The sequence below is a fragment of the Rhineura floridana genome, chromosome 2 (genome assembly GCF_030035675.1).
Source record: "Rhineura floridana isolate rRhiFlo1 chromosome 2, rRhiFlo1.hap2, whole genome shotgun sequence".
Lineage (NCBI taxonomy): Eukaryota > Metazoa > Chordata > Lepidosauria > Squamata > Rhineuridae > Rhineura > Rhineura floridana.
Window position 1 is genome coordinate 17,735,468 of NC_084481.1, and position 21,773 is coordinate 17,757,240.

Genomic DNA, 21,773 nt, shown 5'->3' on the forward strand with positions numbered 1-21,773 from the left:
ACGCAGGAATCCAAATCAAAGCATTCCACTTAAATTAAGGCATTTAAAAATGTGATCTACTAAGTTCTACATAGAAAAACCCATCAGCCTGACTTGTGTTGTTGTTCTGCTGAGTTGGTAGTAAAGAGATTTTGTTTTTCTTCATCTTCTATTTCATTAAAAATCTGAGTGTATGATAATGACAACATTGGCAGAACCCAAAATTTGTAAGCATGCAAGCATGCTTATAATTTTTTGAGTGCATAGTTAGTTTTGGGACATTGTCTTACATTGAATGTCTCTCTTCCATGTCCATGCAGATTATTATGATTTATTGCTTGCCCTTCACCCTAAGATCCCAGCTTGCAACATACAACATTAAAAATAGTTTAAAACAAATTGCAATCACAAGAATAGAGTGGGTCCTAAAAATAGACATCTTAGGTGTCAAAGTCCAGCATATGACGAAACCTGTATAGTGAAGATATCAGACACTCCTCTGTGAGGAGGGAGTTCCACAATTTAGAAGCTGTCACAGAGAATGCCCTGTCGTAGGTCACCACTGTCTTGAAATTCTGAGGACAGTAGAGCTACCAAGAGGAACCCCTCTGCTGATCTTAACACCTGAGAGGAACTATAGGGAAAGAAATGGTCTTTCAGATATTTGGAACCTAAGTTGTTAGGACTTTATACACACAAATGTAAACACCTTAAATTGGTCCCAGAAATGCACTGCCAACCAGTGCGGATGTTTTAAAACAGTGGTTATATGAATTGTGAATGGCCAGGTATAAAGTTGCATAAACACCCTATGGGCTAAAGTTTTTATATTGCCATGTGGATGGTACATACACTGTTGAGTACCTGATAATTACTATGTAGTGGATTAGATCTCAGTGGTAGCAAATAACGATGGTCTGTTCTAGGTAGCTCTGAAAATGTTGGTAGCCATTAAACTTTTTTTTTTTACTGTCAAACACATAACAGAAAAAAGAAATCTCTTAAAAATGGCATGGGCACAAAAGCAAAACATTTACCCGTGTTTGAAGATGTTAATTTATGCTTTATAATGTTGTAGCTTATTTTACTCCAAATTGCTCATTTTTTTTAGAGTCTGGATACAGACAAGTCCATGGAGCCAGTAAAAAGATCACCTCTTCGCCAGGAGACTAATATTGCCAACTTCTCCTATCGCTTTTCGATGTACAATTTGAATGGTAAGATGCATTATTAAATCACTTTCACCTAGGGGACAGGGGGAAGACTTGCAACAAGAATTCTTCTAATACAGAGAGCATTTTGTGTGTGTAGAAATGGGATCTGTTTATAAAATACACTTAAAGTGAACTTTAATTAGTACAAATTCCATTGTGGGAGGAGATCCTGCTATTGAATGATGTGCTGGACTTGGAATGAACAGACTTATTTGGAATTCACTCACACATGAGCTAGTGATGGACACCAGTTTGTATAGTTTTTAAAAATACATAGAGGATAAAGGTATCAGTGACAACTAGCCATGATGGCCATGTTCTGCCTCAGCTGTCGGAAGCAGTAAGCCTTTGAATACCAGTTGCTGGTAATCACAGGTGGGAGAGTGCAGTTGCACTTAAGTCCTGCTTTCAGGCTTCCCATAGACATCTGATTACCCATTGTGAGAACAGGATGCCAGACTAGATGGGCAATTGGCCTGATCCAGCAAGTTGTTATATTCTTATGAATAGTGGCTCTGACTCAAGACCTTGTCCCAAAATTTATAAAATGCAAATAGTAATATAACTATAGTAAGAATGAATGGGACAACAAAATGATATATAAGCTAATCTTTAGATAGAAGGTAGGATATAAATTTAAATATAATTTTGAATTACACATGAAGAGCCATGTACAACTTTTTTCTTGTGCTTTAATTATTCAAATGTATTTATTGGTTGCAATTTATCTCACCCTTAGGATGCAAATACTTCCAAGGCAGTTTACAATAAACATTCAATTTCATTTTTTGAAAATCCACAGTAAACTATATCAACCCAATAAGTCATCGGGATCCCTCCCACAGTTGGTGGTAGAATAGCCCTGCCCGGTTGGAGTAGCTGTAAGGTGGCTTTCACCTGTTTCCCTCTCCTGGAATTCTTCCCACGAACATTTAATCACACCTAATTATTTAAATCTTATATTGTATAGAAAGTAAGATGAAAGACATTAAACAAAGCATTAGAGCCCTAGGCTTCTACTGGGAGGAAAGGTGGGATATAAATTTAATTAAATAAATAAATAGTAGTCTTCAAAATCAAACTTTCAGGATGTATTCTGATCAGACAATATCACTGACATTTATATACTTTGTCTACTTGTGTAGCTTTCAAACTGAATTCTGGACACTTGGAGTTTCTCAGACATATATCGGGCTGCTCAGTGACAAGATTAGAAGTGGTGAAAGAGGCAGATTGTCTACCACCACAGCCACTGGGTAGCCACAGAGGAGAACTGGATGCGGTATAAGGCCCACACTGTTTATGTGAGCCATTAATGAGAGACAGCAGACACTGCTATTGCCCCACATGCTTGTGCAGTCTAGAACTGGGGGAGCCACCATGGTGTCCTTCAGGTGCTATGGGCTATAGCACATGGCCAATGGTCAGGGATGATGGAAGTTGTACGCAACATCTGGTGGGAAGCACATTGGCTATCTCTGCCCTCAAGTATTCCCCCTCCCAGTACACAGTGCTCAGCAGCTTCTATGGCAGACTTTTATTTATTTATTTATTTATTTATTTATTAAATTTATATACCGCCCGACTAGCAATAGCTCTCTGGGCGGTGAACATAAAATAGCATAAAAATACAATAAATAACAAAATAATACTAAAATACAATCAACAATCCAATACAATAAACATTTTTAAAATTAAATCAGTGTAACTTAAAATGCTTCAGAGAATAGGAAGGTTTTGACCTGGCGCCGGAAGGAGAGCAGAGTCGGCGCCAGGCGTACTTCCTCAGGGAGACTGTTCCATAGTTCGGGGGCCACCACTGAGAAGGCCCTAGATCTTGTCATCACCCTCCGGGCCTCCCTGTGAGTTGGAACCCGGAGGAGGGCCTTCGTAGCAGAACGTAGTGCACGGGCCGGTTCATATCGGAAGAGGCGTTCCGCAAGGTACTTTCCGTTTCTTAGCAAATAAGTCAATCTGGAAAGAAAATTTGAAAATCATTGCTGTAGACTGGCCAAATAAGATATCAGAACAGTTAACATAGCGGAGCATTGTGACAGATCTGGATTCTCGATCATATTCTTGTTATTCATTGCAGAAGCCCTGAATCAGGGAGAAACTGTGGATCTTGATGCCCTCATGGCAGATCTTTGTTCCATAGAACAGGAATTGAGCAGCATTGGATCACAGTCTGCAAACAGTATGTCAATGAAACGCTTCGCCATGGAAGGGAAAATGGCTCAGAAACCACCTGGTGGTGGCCGACTTCCTGCCAAACACAGTAGTATGAAAGCATTGTCGTCTTCATCATCTAGTAGGGTAACAAAGCCTTCACATGCTGTCTTTTCTTTGGATGACATTACTGCACAGTTAGAGAAGGCATCTCTGAGTATGGATGAAGCAGCTCAGCAACCTATAATGGAAGATAGCAAGCCTATAGTTGCTACCCAGCATAGGAGGACAGCCTCAGCAGGTACTGTGAGTGATGCTGAAGTCCGTTCTATCAGCAATTCCTCCCGTTCCAGTATAACATCTGCAGCCTCCAGTATGGACTCACTGGATATTGATAAGGTGACAAGACCTCAAGAACTAGATTTGATTCAACAAGGGCAGCCAGTTAGTGAGGTACAGTATGATTCATTCTTCAGTTATTAAAGTTTTTAAAATATAACTAATTAGTCTGCTAGTGCCTTTTTAAAATGTGTTTTAATTTACATATGAAGAACTAAGTGAAAATTACTCATTTTAAACATTTCCTAGAGACAATTGCTGTCTTCCTGTGTTTTCTAGCATTTTGCTTTCACACTGCGTATTCTGCACTGAAATACTAAACCACTTGTTCAATTGCTCAGAGGTTTACAGTATAATGACAAGGTGACAGAATTTGCATTGATTCCCTAAGCAAAACTAGTGCTTTTAATGCTAAACAATAATCTTATAACCACGCCACTTACTTACTTACATACGAAGGGACCCAGAGAAAGGACTTAGATAAGAGAGCATATGCATCCAAACCTTTATGCTATAAAACTTCACTGATATAGGAACACATTAGACATACTCATAGCTCTGAAATTGAGAAGTGCTCTTGTGTTGTGTTAGTGTACTCTACATTGCATCATCCTCTGGCGTTCACTGATCTGGTGTGATGGCATGGGATTTTCCAACTTTTGCTGTTGGCAAGAAAGGGTTCACAGTGCATTCTGAAGATTAATAGTGATGAATTTAGCTGGAATTAAAACCTTATTCAAACCCTATGGAAGGAGGAGCCATGTTAGGCAGACAAAGGATGAGAGAGCTGTGAGGAGCTTCTGTAAGGTAGGGAGGCCAGAGGCAGGCTGGTTAAACCTTGATATATTTGGGATATTCATTGGCTGCCCAATCAAAAAGATCCTCTAGGCAATTCACATCATCAAAAGCAAAGGGAAAGGCAAGCAGAGAGTAAGCGCATAGTTAAACTATGGAATTTGCTCCCACAACATGCAGTAATGGCCACCAGCTTGGATGGCTTTAAAAGAAGATTAGACAAATTCATGGAGGACAGGGCTATCAGTGGCTACTAGCCATGATGGCTGTGCTCTGCCACCCTAGTCAGAGGCAGCATGCTTCTGAAAACCAGTTGCCAGAAGCCTCAGGAGGGGAGAGTGTTCTTGCACTTGGGTCCTGCTTGCGGGCTTCCCCCAGGCACCTGTTTGGCCACTGTGAGAACAGGATGCTGGACTAGATGGGCCACTGGCCTGATCCAGCAGGCTCTTCTTATGTTCTTATGTTCTTAATGGGGTCTGAGGGCAAATTGAAAAGATGGAAGCCTGAGGAAAAGGGTGTAGGACACAGGATTGCTACTTCTAGAGTGTGAGAGGGCTTATCTGTCTTTTATGAGATTTCATAGGAGAATTATGCTAGCTGTTGCTTCTAACATTATGGACCTCACAGTCTTAAGGAGGGGACAATGAAGGCTGAAAGGTAGTGAGTTTGTGTGTGCTACATTTTACTCATTAAATTAACCAGCCAGTTTTATGGCTGCAAGCTTCTAGTAGAGAAATGAGTGCTTCTGTGTGTTAGGAGAGGGGGTGGGTTTCCAGGGCTGACTACTGCATTACTACCAAGCTCCTGAAGTCACGCTTCTAATAGTCACTGTAGCACTTCAGGCTAGAGTTTATCTAATATGCCTGATCAGAATCAAAACCTGGCTTATGTCATAGAGAATCCCACCATAGCGTGGCTTTTATAATGCAATTTTGATTGAAGCTCACATTTTAGAGTGTATGTAATATAGGTAGTTTTCATTGTGCTTTTTTTTTAAGGTTGACTTGCAATCTTGAAGTCTAAATTATCTGTGAGGGTACATCTGCAGAAATTCCAATTACTGAGCTACTGCAAAACATGTTTTAACTTGGCCAGAATACATTTCAATAGTTGCCTGACTCGTGCTATATCAAGATTACAATTTGAGATATAGTTAATATAAATTAATAACTCTTGTATTAGAAAAATCTACTGGAGACTGAAATCTGCCCTGTTTTGAGTGTTTCCCCCCTGCCTCATACCACATGAAAGTGAGATGAGAGGGTTGTTACCAGAGATGACAGAATCTGAAATCAGTTTGGAGAATTCATTTAAAATACATTAACGGATGACCAGTCACTGCATTTCAGATGTAAGCGTAATCCATAAAGAATATCAAAGACAAATAATAATAATAAAAAAACCTAAAATTATCTCGAGGATGGGAAAATACAAGAAACAGTGTGTGCATGCAAAAATAAAATATTTTATTTCCCTATGTAATCACTGTATGAAACACGCTGTATTAAAACATTGGGTAAAGTGCCAATTACATGCAAGGATTACAGAATGCAAGATTAAAATTAACTACAATTTAACCATTGTTAAGCCTTCCATTGGCTGTCACCTAAACTCAATCAGCCACCTAGTTAAAGTTTAGTGCATCCCACCTGACCTAACTATAACATTTGAACATAGATACCACTCTAGAGGTGAAATCTAGGAAACAGGTTCCTGTAGTCTTAGATGCAGATGTAGTCTGGTGTTAGCATATAGGATCCAAAAAATCTAGAGAAAATTGGTTCAAGTAAAAATTAATGGAAAATGTTTGAAAACAAAAGTAGAGCCTTACTTTAAAAAATGAACAGGATACAAATAAATAAATAAGTGGTCTTGTCAAGGGAAAGAAACTCAACAAAATGAAGAATAGCTGGAAAAACCTTTTATGAGATTAAGCAGGTAAACTCAGGAAAAATTGCCCAAGTTACCTTTAACCATGAAGTAAGATTGAGTGAAAAATGAGTGATTTTTAGCACAGAGGTTTAGTTCTTAAGATCCTTTGCCTTCTAATTGGTTCTTTCCTCTCCCCATTTCTTTGCATCCTATTTCCCAACTAAAATTCAATTATATATTGGTGAATGGCAGGTCAGGAGGCAGATGCCTACAAAAACAATTTTCCACCCCCCCCCAAAAAAAAAATATGACCTGAGCATATGATCAGGAGCCCTGAACCCAAGGCTGTTTTGGTGGTTGCCATTTTTTGGTGATTGGGGGGGGGGGAGGGAAAAGGAAATTTCCTTCCATGAACTTCCTTAAATTAATCTAGGATCCAAGCCAGTGATTCTAATTTGTGAACTCCTTTCTTCTTTATTTCCCACCCAAAATGATCAAGAGACTGGAGCAACTTCTATGTGTGCAACATTTCCAATAGAAAAATGGCGACTAAGGTGGACATGATAAAGGTGTATGAAATTATGCTTGCTGTGAAGAAAGTGGATAGAGACGTTTTAATCCCTCTTAATAACATATCAGCTATGTTAGCTTAGATGACTTTAAAAGAAGATTAGATACATTCATAGAGGATAAGGCTATCAGGGGCTACTAGTCGTGATGGTTATATTCTACCTCCAGTATCGGCAGGCCTGGCCCCAAACATGCCAGGGCCCTTGGACACAAGCCTGTCCCAGGCCCCGGCGCTCCCCTTCTGCAATTCACAGCAGGATCACTGCCGCAGATCTCTCAGTGAGAGCTTTGGAGCCCCCGCCATTTCCTTGCTTAACCTACCTTTCTCAACTGTTCTGCGGTTGCACGTGCAGTGCTGCCCTTAACCAAGATAGTGGCCAAGGTTTCCCTAAGGGACTGAAGCCTCTGCCGCCACCTTGGCTCATGGCAGGGATGCACGCGTGTAGCATGCATGTGTGCCATCAGCCAAGATGGCAGCAGAGGCTTCAGCCCCTTAGGGAAACCTTGGCTGCCATCTTGGTTAAGGGCAGCGCTGCGTGTGCAACCGCACAACTGCCGAGAAAGGTAGATTAAGCAAGGGAATGGCAGGGCTCTGAAGCTTTCACCGTGCAATCTGCAGCAGCGATCCTGCCACGAATCTCGGAAAGGGAGCAGAGGGGGCCCTGTAGCCCCAGGGGCCCTCGGCCAGGGCCCCACCTGGCCGCCTTTTGGAACCGGATCTGAATATCAGAGACAGTATGCTTCTGAATTCCATTTGCTGAAGAACACGAGTGTGTGTGTGGGGGGGTGCTGTTGTGCTCATGTCCTGCTTCTGGGCTTCCCATAGGCACCTTGGTGGACCACTGTGGGAGGAGAATGTTGGAACCTTTGGTCTGATTCAGCAGGGCTATTCTTATGTTCACAAACCATGACTGGTCTGATGGTGCATGAACTCCACATAATGTAGCATTTTCATTCCATCTCTCTTTGTTCATAGAGATGGAGATACCTAGAGCACAGTTTGAGGAAAAATGTAAGAGCTATCAATATCACCTGTAATTACAAGACTGACTAACTGGTGAACTGTCATACTTGTTTGTTCTTTTATCTGTGTTGTTTTGAAATTAGGCAATAATATAAGGTAGGAGGTGGCTGAATAGAACATCATTCATGCTTGACTAGAACATTCAGCCTCATGCTTGGTAAGATGGCAATCGTAACTGAGTCTCAAATGTTCCCATTTCTCCCTTTGGTTTTGATACCTCAGTGTTACCTGCTATACTTTTCATTGTCTATCCGATGGAAGTCATGGTCTGAGGAAATCTACATTTGAAGATATAAATACAGGCTGCAAAAGGAAATTGCATATTTAAGAGATTTCCAAATTACCATGAAAAGTTACTACTGAGTTCAAGAATTAGCTGAACTAAATACAAAGAGCCACATTAAATTATATTATGCTTAGTCAGAAACTATCATCCTATCTTAGGTTAGTAATAATTGTCCAGCATTTTAGTTGTATCATTGTTTAGATACACTACTTAGAGATAATTGTAGTTAAGTGTAAAATAAATTGCTAAAATAAATAATAGACATCTACAGGTGTCATGTCGAGCAAAGCTGCTTATGTGTTCCCTATTCTTCCTCCAAAGGGCCAGAGTAGCAGAAACCAAAGCCCTGTGCCTTGAAATTAAAAGCTGAATCCTTTTCTTTCCTTTCTCTAGTAACCTGGAGAAATAAAATAATATTAGTGTGTCTGCTTTAGGAATAATTCCCATAGGAATAGCTATAGTGCCTTGCAAAAGTAATCAGACCCCTGACCATATTACGGAATTACAAATGGTATGTTGTAATTTTGTTCTGTATGATACTTTATATTGAAACACTGAAACTCAAAATCAATTATCAATTATTGTAAGGTGACATTGGTTTTATGTTGGAAAATGATTGTAAGAAACATAAAAAATTGAAACATGTTGCTTGCATAAGTATTCAGCCCCTGTGCTGTGGAAGCTCCCAGTTTACACAGAGGAAAGTAATTGCCCTGCTGAGGACACAATTACCTTACCATTGGCCTCCACCTGTGAACCATTAAAGTTGCTGTCACATTGTCTGGATAAAACCCCACTGTTGAAGGATCATTGGTCAGGCTGTGGATCTGAAGGAAAATGAAGACCAAAGACCATTCTACAGAAGTGAAAGAAAATGTAATACAAGTGCATAGATTAGGAAAAGGGTATAAAATATCCAAGTGTTTTGATATCCCAGTGAGCACAGTTGGATCAATAATCAGGAAGTGGAAGCTGCATCACACCACCCAGACACTGCCAAGAAAAGGCTGTCGCTCAAAACTCAGTGCTCGAACAAGGAGGAGACTTGTGAGAGAAGCCACAGAGAGGCCAACAATCACTTTGAAGGAGCTACAGAGTTCAGTGGCTGGGAGTGGAGTTAGTGGTGCACCAGTCAACTATATCAAGAGCTCTGCATAAGACTGGCCTGTACGGGAGGGTGGCAAGAAAGAAACTGTTACTCAAAATGTACCATCTGAAAGCACATCTGGAGTTTGCCAGAAAGCATGAGAGTGCCCCAGCTGTGATGTGGGAAGAGGTTTCATGGTCAGATGAGACCAAGATAGAGCTTTTTGGCCAAAACTCAAAGCACTATGTGTGGTGCAAACCTAACACTGCCCATGCCTCAAAACACACTATCCCTACAGTGAAGTATGGTATATGGTGGTAGCAACAACACTCTGTGGGGATGTTTCTCCTCAGCAGGGACTGGGCATCTTGTTAAAATTGAAGGAAGAATGGATGGAGCAAAATACCGGGAAATACTGCAAGAGAACCTGTTTCCGTTCACTAGCTTGGAAGGAAATTCACTTTTCAGCAGAACAATGATCCCAAGCACAAGGCCAAAGCAACACTGGAGTGGCTCAAGTACAAAAAGATGAATGTCCTACAGTGGCCCAGTCGAAGTCCTGATCTCTATCCCATTGAGAATCTGTGGCACTCTTTGAAAATTGTGGTCCACAAGCGACATCCAATCAACTTGAACAACCTGGAGCAAATCTGCCAAGAAAAATGGGCCAAAATCCCTCCAACACTGTGTGCAAAGCTGGTACATACCTATCCCAAAAGACTTAAAGCTGTTGTTGCAGTGAAAGGTGGCTCTACCAAATATTAATGTGTGGGGGTTGAATACTTATGCAAGCAACATGTTTTGCTTTTGTATGTTTCTTACACAATTTCCCAACATAAAACCAATGTCACCTTACAATAATTGATTTTGAGTTTCAGGGTTTCAAAATAAAATATCATACAGAACAAAATTACAATGTACCATTTGTAATTCAGTAATATGAGAGCATTGGTCAGGGGTCTGATTACTTTTGCAAGGCACTGTATGTTAGTGTATTACAGCAGAAACAACAGGATCTTATGGTAAGAGGCTTTGCAGGCTAGAGACCACTTTCTCAGAAGCATATTGGTGTATCTGACGAAGCGACTCTAGTTCTAGTTCACAAAATATATTTGTTAGTCTTCCCATAAGACTCTGCTGTTTCTGCTGTAGGAGTAACTCTTTCTATCATATATATGCAAAGTCATTTTTAAACTACTCAGAGTCATGACGTTAGGCCAGTCTGGTTCTGAGTTTGTCATGGACATACAGCTTACTAAAAGTCATTGGCAATTTGCTTTGGGAGAACATACTTTGAAAATGATGCTGATTTACATTATATGAAAAGATATGCCAAGCCATCCTCTGCTCAAAGCACTGGGATCTACTTCAGTGTATCATCAACTCAGTACTGCCTTGTTCAGTATTAGTGTTCTCCAGAGTCCAATACAATGAGGAAAAGCATGGGAAGGATACAGCAGAACAGGGCTGGGAAACTCCCAACTCCCATCCTTCCCAGCCAACATATCCAGGGATCAGGGATGATGCGAGTTGTGGCCCTTTATCATTTCCACCATCCCTGCTCCAGAAAGACCAGTCAAGAAATTGGTTGCAGCTGCTCAGGGCAAATGCTTGACATGCAGAAGATCCAGATAAGATTCCTATTATCTCCAGGTAGGGCTAAGCAACACTCCAGTCTGAAATTCTGGAGCCATAGCCAGGGAATGTAGATGATGTGAACAAGATTGATCAGTGGTCTAACACGGTATAAGGTAACTTCTTATGTTCCTACGATAAAAATGGCCTCTGTTGAATTTCTTCATAACTTTAGCTGTAGAGAAATACATTCTTCATCACCAAGAACAAAGCTCCCTTGTTCTGCAGGCCTTTTTTGCTCTCCTTTGCTATTCCTTTTTGTTCTTCTTTTGACTTAAATACCTTTTAGCTGCTGCTACTTCATATCACTTGATGCAAAGTTCTGTTTTTTCCCCACCACCACCAGATCCCATTAACTTTGGCAGAGTTCTCCAAAGCCAAACATACACATATGGCGCTCAAAATTATTCTGTGCAAATCTGCTGACTCTACATATGTTTATGCAATTTGTATGCTGCATTCTGAATCAGATATTTGAGGCTTTGAAGAAATTGTAACTTTTCTGGCATTTTGTAGTGTGACATCTATTTGTGGAATAGGGGTTAGAAGGCAAGGAACTGTTGGCAGAGAGAGAGAGAGACCCCTGTAAGGGGAATATGGGGGCAGAGAACGCCCCATCCTTTTTGCTGATGCATTGGGAAGATGACGGCAGGTCAAGCAACTTTGACGAATTCACATTCCATTTTAGTCAACAGTGTTGGAAAAGACAAGCAGTTTTGTCTATTAGTGGTCTTCCACTTACCTATACAGTGATAAAAAGGCTGATCTGCAAAATATTGTTTCAGCCATAGTCTTCATAGGTGCATAATCATTAGCTAAAGTCCTACTGGCACAGAGTCAAAAAGCAAGAGAATCACATTTGCTTTACAGCATGATGGTAGTTGGCATTTAAGCCAAAATGTGTTCTGGGGGGACTGGGGCATTCCTTTACATTTTAAAATACTACATTTTGAAAATATATGAAGTTTTAAAACTGTATCTTCATTATTGTCCATCATAAGCTGCAATTTATTTATTTATCATTAGTTTAGAAACAATTAATTTGTTAATTTGGAGAGAAATTTTGATCAGCAGTGAGCTTGAAATATTACTTCAGCCTGCAGCTTTATTGGCAGCATAAACATCAGCAGTTTAGTATCTGTTATTTTTGGAACAAAAATAAAAGCAAAGCTTCACTTCTATTGGAACAGCTCCAGTGGAATTATTCAACATAACCTATCAGTTTAGCCTTAATATATGCACTACAGATTTCAGATGAAGGATATGTTCATCATAAATATGTTACACAGAAGACCCAGCCCAACATTCCTTTTACATAATGTACCACAGCTGTAATATTACTAGACAAACTCTTATTTGGAGAGAAATTGATGTGATTTGATTTGATTATTTTTATTCTCAAGAACAAGACAGTTTATTTAAAATGTGTGATTTTGTTAATATATACAAGTCTAAGATTGTGTATTCCAGATTAAAATGGCTTCCCCTACCCTTCAAAAGAATGGCTGATGAAGAGTGTTGAGAACAGATGTGATCTACTTTGATAGTTCATAATTTGCTCCTATTAAAAAAAATTCAAGAACAGTGGTGACGAAAACAAAAAGAAAGAGGTTTTATATAAGGAATAACATTACTCAGTGTGTTGGCCCTTATTTGTAATTGAGTCTAGTCAACAGGGGTTCTCAAACTGCAGTCCGTGGATCACCAGTAGATTGTAAGCTTCGTTCAGGTTGTCCTTAGCATGTCTGTAAACATACAATTAATAATAATAATAATAATAAATTTAATTTTTGTGTCACCTATCTGGCCGAAGCCACTCTAGGCGACGTACAAACTAAAATTCAGTAAATTACAATACAATACAGATAAAATACAATAAAATCAGTACAATCATTAATCACAGCAGCATGAAATCAGTTAGGGCGGTCAATAGATAATAAAATATCCCAAAAAAGTTAGCCCTACCCGGAATTCCTGAAGGCCTGTCCAAAAAGCCAAGTTTTTAATGCCCGGCGAAATATATCCAGGGAAGGGGCATGGCGAAGATCGAATGGGAGGGAGTTCCAGAGAGTGGGGGCCGCCACTGAAAATGCCCTCTCTCTAGTCCCTACCAACCTAGCTGTTTTCGTTGGTGGGACTGAGAGAAGGCCCTGTGTGGCTGATCTGGTTGGGCGGCTTAATTTGTGGTACTGGAGGCGCTCCTTCAGATAAACTGGGCCGAGACCGTATAGGGATTTAAAGGTTAATACCAACACCTTGAATTGGGCCCGGAAAACAACTGGCAGCCAATGTAGGTGAAATAATACTGGCGTGATGTGATCACAGCAGCGGCTGTTTGTAAGCAACCGAGCTGCCGCATTCTGCACCAGTTGTAGTTTCCGGACCGTTTTCAAGGGTAACCCCACGTAGAGCGCATTGCAGTAGTCTAATCGAGAGGTGACCAGGGCGTGTACCACCAGTGGGAGCTGATGAATAGGGAGGTAGGGTTGCAGCCTCCGTATGAGATGTAATTGGTACCAAGCTGCCCGGCTCACTGCTGAAATCTGAGCCTCCATGGACAGCTTGGAATCAAGAACCACCCCGAGGCTGCGGAGCTGATCTTTCAGGGGTAAACTCACCCCATTAAACTGTAGGTCAACAGCACCCAACCTCCCCCTGTCACCCACAAGTAGCACCTTGGTCTTATCAGGATTGAGCTTCAGTCTGTTCCTTCCCATCCATCCACTCACGGATTCCAGGCACTTGGACAAGGTCTCCACAGCCATCTCTGGTGAAGATTTAAAGGAGAGATAGAGCTGCGTGTCATCTGCATATTGATGACATCGCAGCCCAAAACTCCTGATGATAGCTCCCAGCGGCTTTACATAGATGTTAAATAGCATGGGAGAGAGGATAGAACCCTGTGGCACTCCGCATGTGAGGAGCCAAGGGTCTGAAACCTCATCTCCCAATGCTACCTGTTGATGCCTGTCAGAGAGAAAGGAACGGAACCACTGCAAAACAGTGCCTCCTATTCCCAATCCTTCCAGGCGATCCAACAAGATACCGTGGTCGACGGTATCAAAAGCCGCCGAGAGATCCAGGAGGACAAGAAAGGTGGATTCTCCCCCATCTAATGCCCTCCTCATATCATCCACCAGAGCGACCAAGGCTGTTTCAGTACTATGTCCAGTCCTGAAACCCGATTGGTATGGATCCAAATAATCCGTTTCATCCAAGTGTGCTGCCAACTGGCCAGCCACCACTTGCTCAATGATCTTCCCCAAAAATGGCAGATATATAATCAATATAGCGCCTAACATGGTGTGTTACAATTGCTACAAGAGGCAGAAAGTGGTCTACCAAGACCCTTAGCAATTTTCAAGTGTTTGGTGGGGAAAGAAGTTTGGGGACCACTGTTGTGGAAGGTGCACAGTTTTGTTATGGGTTAAACTGTCTTCCACAGCAGGTCACTAGGGAGCAGCTTCAGAAATACTAGGGCCTTGCAAAAATAGCAAATTACTATTGATATTCTTCCTTATTTTCCTCCACCCATATTTATCTGTAATGGCTCATAGACCAAATTCACACAAGTATCACTTCCCTCCCCCCCCCCTTATGTGGCAGCACCTACTCTTTGGAACTCCCTGCCTATTAACATCAGGCAGGCGCCTTTGCAGACACATAAGATGTTGATCTGTTTTAATCTTTTTAGTTAGTAGCTGTTTTAATTGTTTTAAATATCATAGAATAGTACAGTTGGAAGGGGTCTATAAGGCCATCGAGTCCAACCTCCTGCTCAATGCAAGAATCCAACTTAAAGCACATTCCAGACAAGCAAAATCACTCAAGGAATAGGGTTGCCAGATCTCCGGCAAACGGCCAGACTCTCCGGCCCCGCCCTTGCTTTTCTCACCTCCGGCCAGAATTGCCTCCAAGTTGTGTAATCTCCGGTTTTTGGCTGGAGTCTCTAGTTTGGGGGGGGGGCTCTGGCTCTCTGGCTAGCACCCCTTAATCTCCGGACTCTCAGCTTCAATTTTTTTAAAAAAGTAAGTTTCTAGGTGGTCTAGTTCCCGAGATATACACCAAAACGTCAACCCCCCCCGCTCGACTTTTTTTTTTACAGATCCTTGCTCTAGCTACAACTCCCATCAGCCCAATCCAGTGGCCATACTGGCTGGGGCTGATGGGAGTTGTAGTTTAAAAAAGTAACTTTTCAAAGCTCTGGCTGTAACCCCACCCTTTCAGGATTGTAGCCAATGAAGCCAGAGTTGTGATTTGTTGATCCAGGCATGCCTAGGCTGAACGTCAGAAAATGGTGGTTTCAAGATTTTTGCAGTTTGCGTAAGTAATATGGCTTAACGTTTTTTTTCCTCTTCTGTCCAAGAGTCAGACTCTGGGCTATGAAATATGAAAGTATTTAATCCAATATCTGCTTTTCTGGGAGTAAAGCAATTTCTGGGAGTAAAGCATGTACCTGGAGTAAACCCCATTGAACGCCATTAGGACTTACTTTTGAGTAGACATGGTTAGGATTGTGCTGTAAATTAATGGGACTTTTGAGTAAACATAGCGGAGACTTGTGTTTGTGTTGTAAATCTTTCTCCCTCCAACCCTATTTTTAAAGAAATTAGGCAGGGTTTATCACAGTTTTTATTATGTAGGAAACTAATACTGATTTTTTTTAAAAATGAATGAAGTTTATTTATTTATTTATATTTATTTATTATTTGATTTATATCCCGCCCTTCCTCCCAGTAGGAGAGCAGGGTGGCAAACAAAAGCACTAAAAACACTTTAAAAATAATAAAAATGGACTTTAAAATATATTAAAACAAAACATCTTTCAAAACATTTTTTAAAGCTTTAAAAACATTTTTTTAAGAAAAGGTTTAAAAACATATTAAAAAGCAATTCCAACACAGACGCAGACTGGGATAAGGTCTCAACTTAAGACTTGTTAAAAGAACAAGTTCCTTATCACTTCAGGGTACAGTTTTCCCTGGTTGATTAAGCCCCATTGAATACATTGGGACTTGCTTCTCAGTAAACAAACATAGGATTGCACTATAAATATCTTTACAGGTTGTATAAATAATAAACATATTTGATAGTCATGCTTATATAAATATTTTCATAGAATCATAGAATAGTAGAGTTGGAAGGGGCCTATAAGGCCATCAACTCCAACCCCCTGCTCAATGCAGGAATCCAAATCAAAGCATTTCCAACAGATGGCTATCCAGCTGCCTCTTGAATGCCTCCAGTGTTGGAGAGCCCACTGCCTCTCTAGTAATTGGTTCCATTGTCGTATGGCTCTAACAGCTAGGAAGCTTTTCCTGATGTTCAGTCGAAATCTGGCTTCTTGCAACTTGAGCCCATTATTCTGTGTCCTGCACTCTGGGACCATTGAGAAGAGATCCCGGCCCTCCTCTGTGTGGCAACCTTTCAAGTACTTGAAGAGTGCTCTCATATCTCCCCTCAGTCTTCTCTTCTCCAGGCTAAACATGCCCAGTTCCTTCAGTCTCTCCTCATAGGGCTTTGTTTCCAGTCCCCTGATCATCGTTGCCCTCCTCTGAACCTGTTCCAGTTTGTCTGCATCCTTCTTGAAGTGTGTAGACCAGAACTGGATGCAGCACTCAAGATGAGGCCTAACCAGTGCTGAATAGAAGGGAACTAATGCTTGACATGATTTGGAAACTATACTGTTAATGCAGCCTGATATAGCATTTGCCTTTTTTGCAGCCACATCACACTGTTGGCTCATATTCAGCTTGTGATCAACGACAATTCCAAGATCCTTCTCGCATGTCGTACTGCTGAGCCAAGTATCTCCCATCTTATAACTGTGCATTTGGTTTCTTTTTCCTAAGTGTAGAACTTTGCATTTATCCCTGTTGAATTTCATTCTGTTGTTTTCAGCCCAATGCTCCAGCCTATCAAGGTCCCTTTGAATTTTCTTTCTGTCTTCCACGGTATTAGCTATGCCCCCCAATTTTGTATCATCTACAAATTTGATAAGCATGCTCTGTACCTCCTCATCCAAGTAGTTAATAAAAATGTTGAAGAGCACTGGGCCCAGGACTGAGCCCTGTGGTACCCCACTCGTTACTTCCACCCAGTTTTGTCATGCTGTGTCCCTATAAGTATCCGATTTCATACTATGGTTGTACAATACTTCCTTTACATTTTAAGTATGCCTTGGGGTAGTCATGGTTCTCCATTGTTTTCATCCTGAGGGGCAGATAGGCTGAGAGATGGTGAGTAGCCCATGGTCACCCACTACAGTTTATAGCTCATTTCCATTTTGAAAAATTAATTAAAACAATTTACATGCAGGCAAAATTTATTAAGTGGATTCGCACAATATGTGTAAAGCACATCCAACTCGCATTTAAAGCGCATGACTTCCCCTAAAGAATTCTGGGAAGTGTCATTTCCCCCTCACAGTTATAGTTCTCACCACTCTTAACAAACTGCAGTTCCCATGATTCTGTGGTGGGATTCATGTGCTTCAAATGGGTGTTGAATGTGCTTTAAATGAATGGTGTGGATCTGCCCTAGGTATGATGTTCATTCAAGAGTGAATTGAAAAGAACAATTTTAAAAGATACTTCTTACTCTTACTCATTTTTCAGACCTCTTTCTGAAGTAAAGGGTCAAATCTGTAAAAACGTTTGGAGCAGCCACGTTAAAAGATAAGGGCAGGGTATTCCAGGCAGGGGGTTGCCAACCCTGCTTGGATATGGTTGTCTTTGCAGAAGAACGCTAGTCAAGGTTTACCAACAGCACAGTCCAAACTATATCTACTTAGAAGTCAGTCCTGTTGAGTTCTATGGGGCTTAATCCCTTAGTAAGTGTGTTTAGAATTGCAGCCTTCAGGAGCCTCCATCTTTACGCCCCAAAGCTCCCATCTAACATCTCCACAACACTAGGCTCCTTTGTCTCTGCAGTGGCCGTCTGGTGACTGCCCTGGCCTGAAGGCACTTAACCCTTCTTGCTGAAAGCAAGTAGGCTAGATTAAATGTTCCCTACCCAGGCTCCATCTTTTAGCTAAGATTTCTATCTTAATTTCCAATCAGATATTTTTTTTAATTGTATGCTCCAAGCAACTGTGAATGATGCTTAATGTATCATGCTTAATGATATCACTGGGGCCCGCCCCGTGACATCACTAGGGCCCGCCCCTCAAATCTCAGGTTTTGGGATGCTTCTGACCTGGCAACCCTATCAAGGAATGTGCAAAGCAAGTGCGGGATATGATTGGGGGACAGAGGGAATGACTGGGGAGAGTTCCAAGGGCCAGACAGAGAGAGACCTGGGGATGCATTTGGCCTACAGGCCTAAGGTCCCTCCACCCTGTTCTGGATGGTAGTGCAGATTGGGCCCAGAAAGGATGAGCAAGTGGATCAGCAACAACAGTGAGGTGGAGATATGCAGGGAGAGGGGGCCACTCTATTGGCAAGTATCAAAATGGCAATTATATCCCAAAATATGTTTTCCATTTATTTGTTTTTCACTGTTTTATTTAATGTTTTTTGTAAACCGCTTAGAGGCCTGTACATTCAAGCAGTATATACAATTTGTTAAATCAATAAAATAAACAAATTTTCCTTCTGCACAAGTAGGAGGAGGATCTGGAGTGTGTTTAGTTTTGCTTTCGAATAATCTCAGCTTAGTTTTGTGAGTGAAACAGGGATCTTGAATTAAAGCAAACGGACTCGATTTCTAAAGAAGTTAAATTCAAGCTGTGGATAATGTAGCTGGCTTATTTAACTAAACGTTTTTTGTTTTAAACCAGGATCTCTGGTTTGTACAAACGTTAAGCCAAGATTATTTGAAAGCAAAACTAAACTCTGCAAAAGTCCTCCACTTGGCCAGGTGGGGGAAGGAGAGCTTAGTGTGTAAACAGATGCCGTTTTGCATTGCATGTGAACATGGCCATAACCCTGTGGTAGTGAGGATGAAATATAGTGATACTGTGTCAGAAAAACACCATACATGCTGTAATTACACTCTCTTCTCCTTTAGTTACTTGTTCAGAATTGCTAATTGTCAGTCTGTGGCTTGGCTTGGTAAACAATAAACTGTAGTTTGAAGGCGCACACACTAATGTGATAAACATTTATCTGCTGATCCCTGAGGAGTCAGTAGAATAATTTTTAACAATTAGTAATCCGTGTGGTGGAGCAGAGCTGCCCTTCCTACACCAGCATCACTGCAGCCCCCTGGGACAGGACAGGGCGGAAGTGAGGTCAGGGCTGTGAAGGTGCACCAGTGGAAGCATCAGATAGACTCTGCTGATACACCCAGCCCTGTCCAGGTAATCTCCAGTGAAGCCAGTGAAGAGGGTGACTCCATGGCTCCGTCCAACCATACAGCAACTACTGCTTTTAACTGATTAGTTTCCAGAACATAACTAGAAACTGACAGTTCTTTCTCAAAATAAAATTTGCATATGGGGCATTCTGCAGCCATATAAACCCTGTTAGTGCAAATCTATTTATTTTTAAAAAATTTATGTCCCATCTTTCTACACAGTGGCACCTAAGGCAGTAGATTAAGATAAAATATATTTAAAAACTTATTAAAAAAATTAAGTGGTATATAAAACAAGCAGGTAAAAGTGGATCAATAAATCAACCAGTTTTAAAAAAAACCCAGCAGCAACAGGTAAAACAGAACAGCTTGACAGTCGAAAAACCTGACTAAATAAAAAGATGCTTATCTGACATCAGAAGGTCATCAGAGGGAGAGCTAAGAAGAGAGGTTCAAAGCTAATTTATGTGGGTTTGGGATAAGCTCTTTGTTGCTTATCTTGCCTTTTTCTGCAGAACCAGATGTAAGGGAGTTTCCACATACATATAAAAGCAAATATGGCAATAAATTCAGAATCCAATACAGAAGCAGCATAACACAATAAAAACGACAGAAATAAGCTATAGGATAAAATGTTTGCAAATTAACTGAAACATTCCAGCTCATGATACATTTCTGGTGCATCTTAATACTAAACAAATTGCCCAACACAGTGGTGAGACATGTTCTTCACACCTCAAAGCAAAATATTTTAATTGAAATTCCTATGTGCAATCCAATCCTATAAATGTTGACTCAGAAAGAAATCTCACTGAGTGTAATGTGGCTCACTCTCATCTAGGATTTTAGCAATGTAGTAGCAACATTCTGTCTTAATAAAATTGAAAGGTGTCATAAGAAACAGCACCAACTTATCTCAGTCAGATAATGTTCTCCTCTACTATGGCTATTTTGTCGTCTTATAGAATGTAACTACAAGCTTATTAGTAGAAAGGGAGCAAAAAACATATTTTCCCTACAATTGCAATGTTCACAGGGTCTGCAAAGATAGTAAATGTTGCTCAATATATCTGAATTCATATTGCCGCTCCTTGCCCCCATCCTGCATGATAATAAATAGTTCCTTCCACCATCCCTTTTTCCTTTCCCCTTTCCCATCCTTTTCCTCTGACATTTTCACAGCATATTGTTTCTGTTGAACATTCCGGCAAGCCAGCCAGACGCTGCATTGACTTTTCTGAAGAAGAGACTGAATTGGCTCCTGTAAGTTATTAGTGGGGTATTTTGTGTGTGTGTGTGTGTGTGTGTGTGTGTGTGTGTGTGTGTGTGTGTGTGTGAGAGAGAGAGAGAGAGAGAGAGAGAGAGAGAGAGAGAGTCCTCAGTGTACATACAAGAAAAGAAGTCTGAAATGCTACGTCCCACCATTACAAGTTGGATTTACAAAATAGTAATGTAGAAGATGCAACATTCTACGTTAATTCTTAGAGTTGGATCATGCTAATTCTATTCATTTATTTAATGTATTTATGCCCTACCTCGTCAACATTTTAAAAAATTAATTTGCAAATTAAAAAAAGAATAGACATTTAAACAATCAAAATAAAACAATAAATTAAATTTTTACAAATAGCATAAAACCAGCAGGGAACATTAAAACTAAATTAAAATCCTAGACAGCAGTAAAAATAACTCCAGAGATGCAGTCAGTGGAACAGAAAACTGAACTAAAAGATCCGGACGATTTTTTTTTAACTGGCACCTAAAACTTCTAAGTGCAGGTACAAGGCACAGGGACTTAGAGAGAGCATTGCAGACCTGGGGTGCTCTCCTTGAAAAGCTCAATCTTGAATAACTACCTCCCTGACTTCAATAAATGGGGCAGTCTGTGAAGGGGTGTCCTTGATGATCTTAGATCACCGGCAGGTACATAGTGGTACAAGCAGCCCTTGAGAGAATCTATGAAGTGTTATATGGCTCCTGGGTACAATAACACTAGCAGTGCTAGTCTCGGTTAGTCACTGGTTTGAATAAAAACTACTTACCTGGTTAAAAACTTACAGGGCAACATCCAATTAGATCAAACTGTAATTACAGTTCATGCTTCAATTTCTGAGTTTTCACAGTTGTAACTCAAAGTAAAACTGTATTTTAGTGAATTAACACAATAGAAACTTAGTGCAATATCTCTGTCTTAGAATCAAAGAAAGGGCAAATCTGGACAATCATCTTAGCCTAATAAGCTGAGATATGAACAGGCCTTTGGCTGCATATGCAGCCCCTTTACGTAAGTGAACAAACAAGCCTGGAAGTCTTTTAACTATAGTTTGCCTGTTATGAAAAGGGAAACTATGGTTAATGGCTTTGGAACATGTAAAGCCACCTTTGGAACATGTGCACCACCTTGAGCTCCTTGGATATAATATAAAAAATAATAAATTAAAATAAATAATGATGAAGCCATGGTCTGAAGCTGTTGTCATATCTTAGCTTGTTCTGAACCTGGTA

General features: G+C 40.7%; 1 protein-coding gene across 5 annotated transcripts in view; it reads left to right on the top strand.

The window, feature by feature from the left end:
* Positions 1–21,773, top strand: part of RAPH1 (Ras association (RalGDS/AF-6) and pleckstrin homology domains 1) — a 108,436-nt gene that overhangs the window by 46,842 nt on the left and 39,821 nt on the right. For 3 of the 5 annotated variants that reach the window (XM_061607923.1, XM_061607924.1, XM_061607927.1), the window contains exons 3-5: positions 1,091–1,196; positions 3,289–3,815; positions 20,451–20,531. In XM_061607923.1, the coding sequence (XP_061463907.1) occupies positions 1,091–1,196; positions 3,289–3,815; positions 20,451–20,531 (714 nt within the window). The remainder of the gene's footprint in view (positions 1–1,090; positions 1,197–3,288; positions 3,816–20,450; positions 20,532–21,773) is intronic. The other 2 variants (XM_061607925.1, XM_061607926.1) reach the window with 1 other exon arrangement.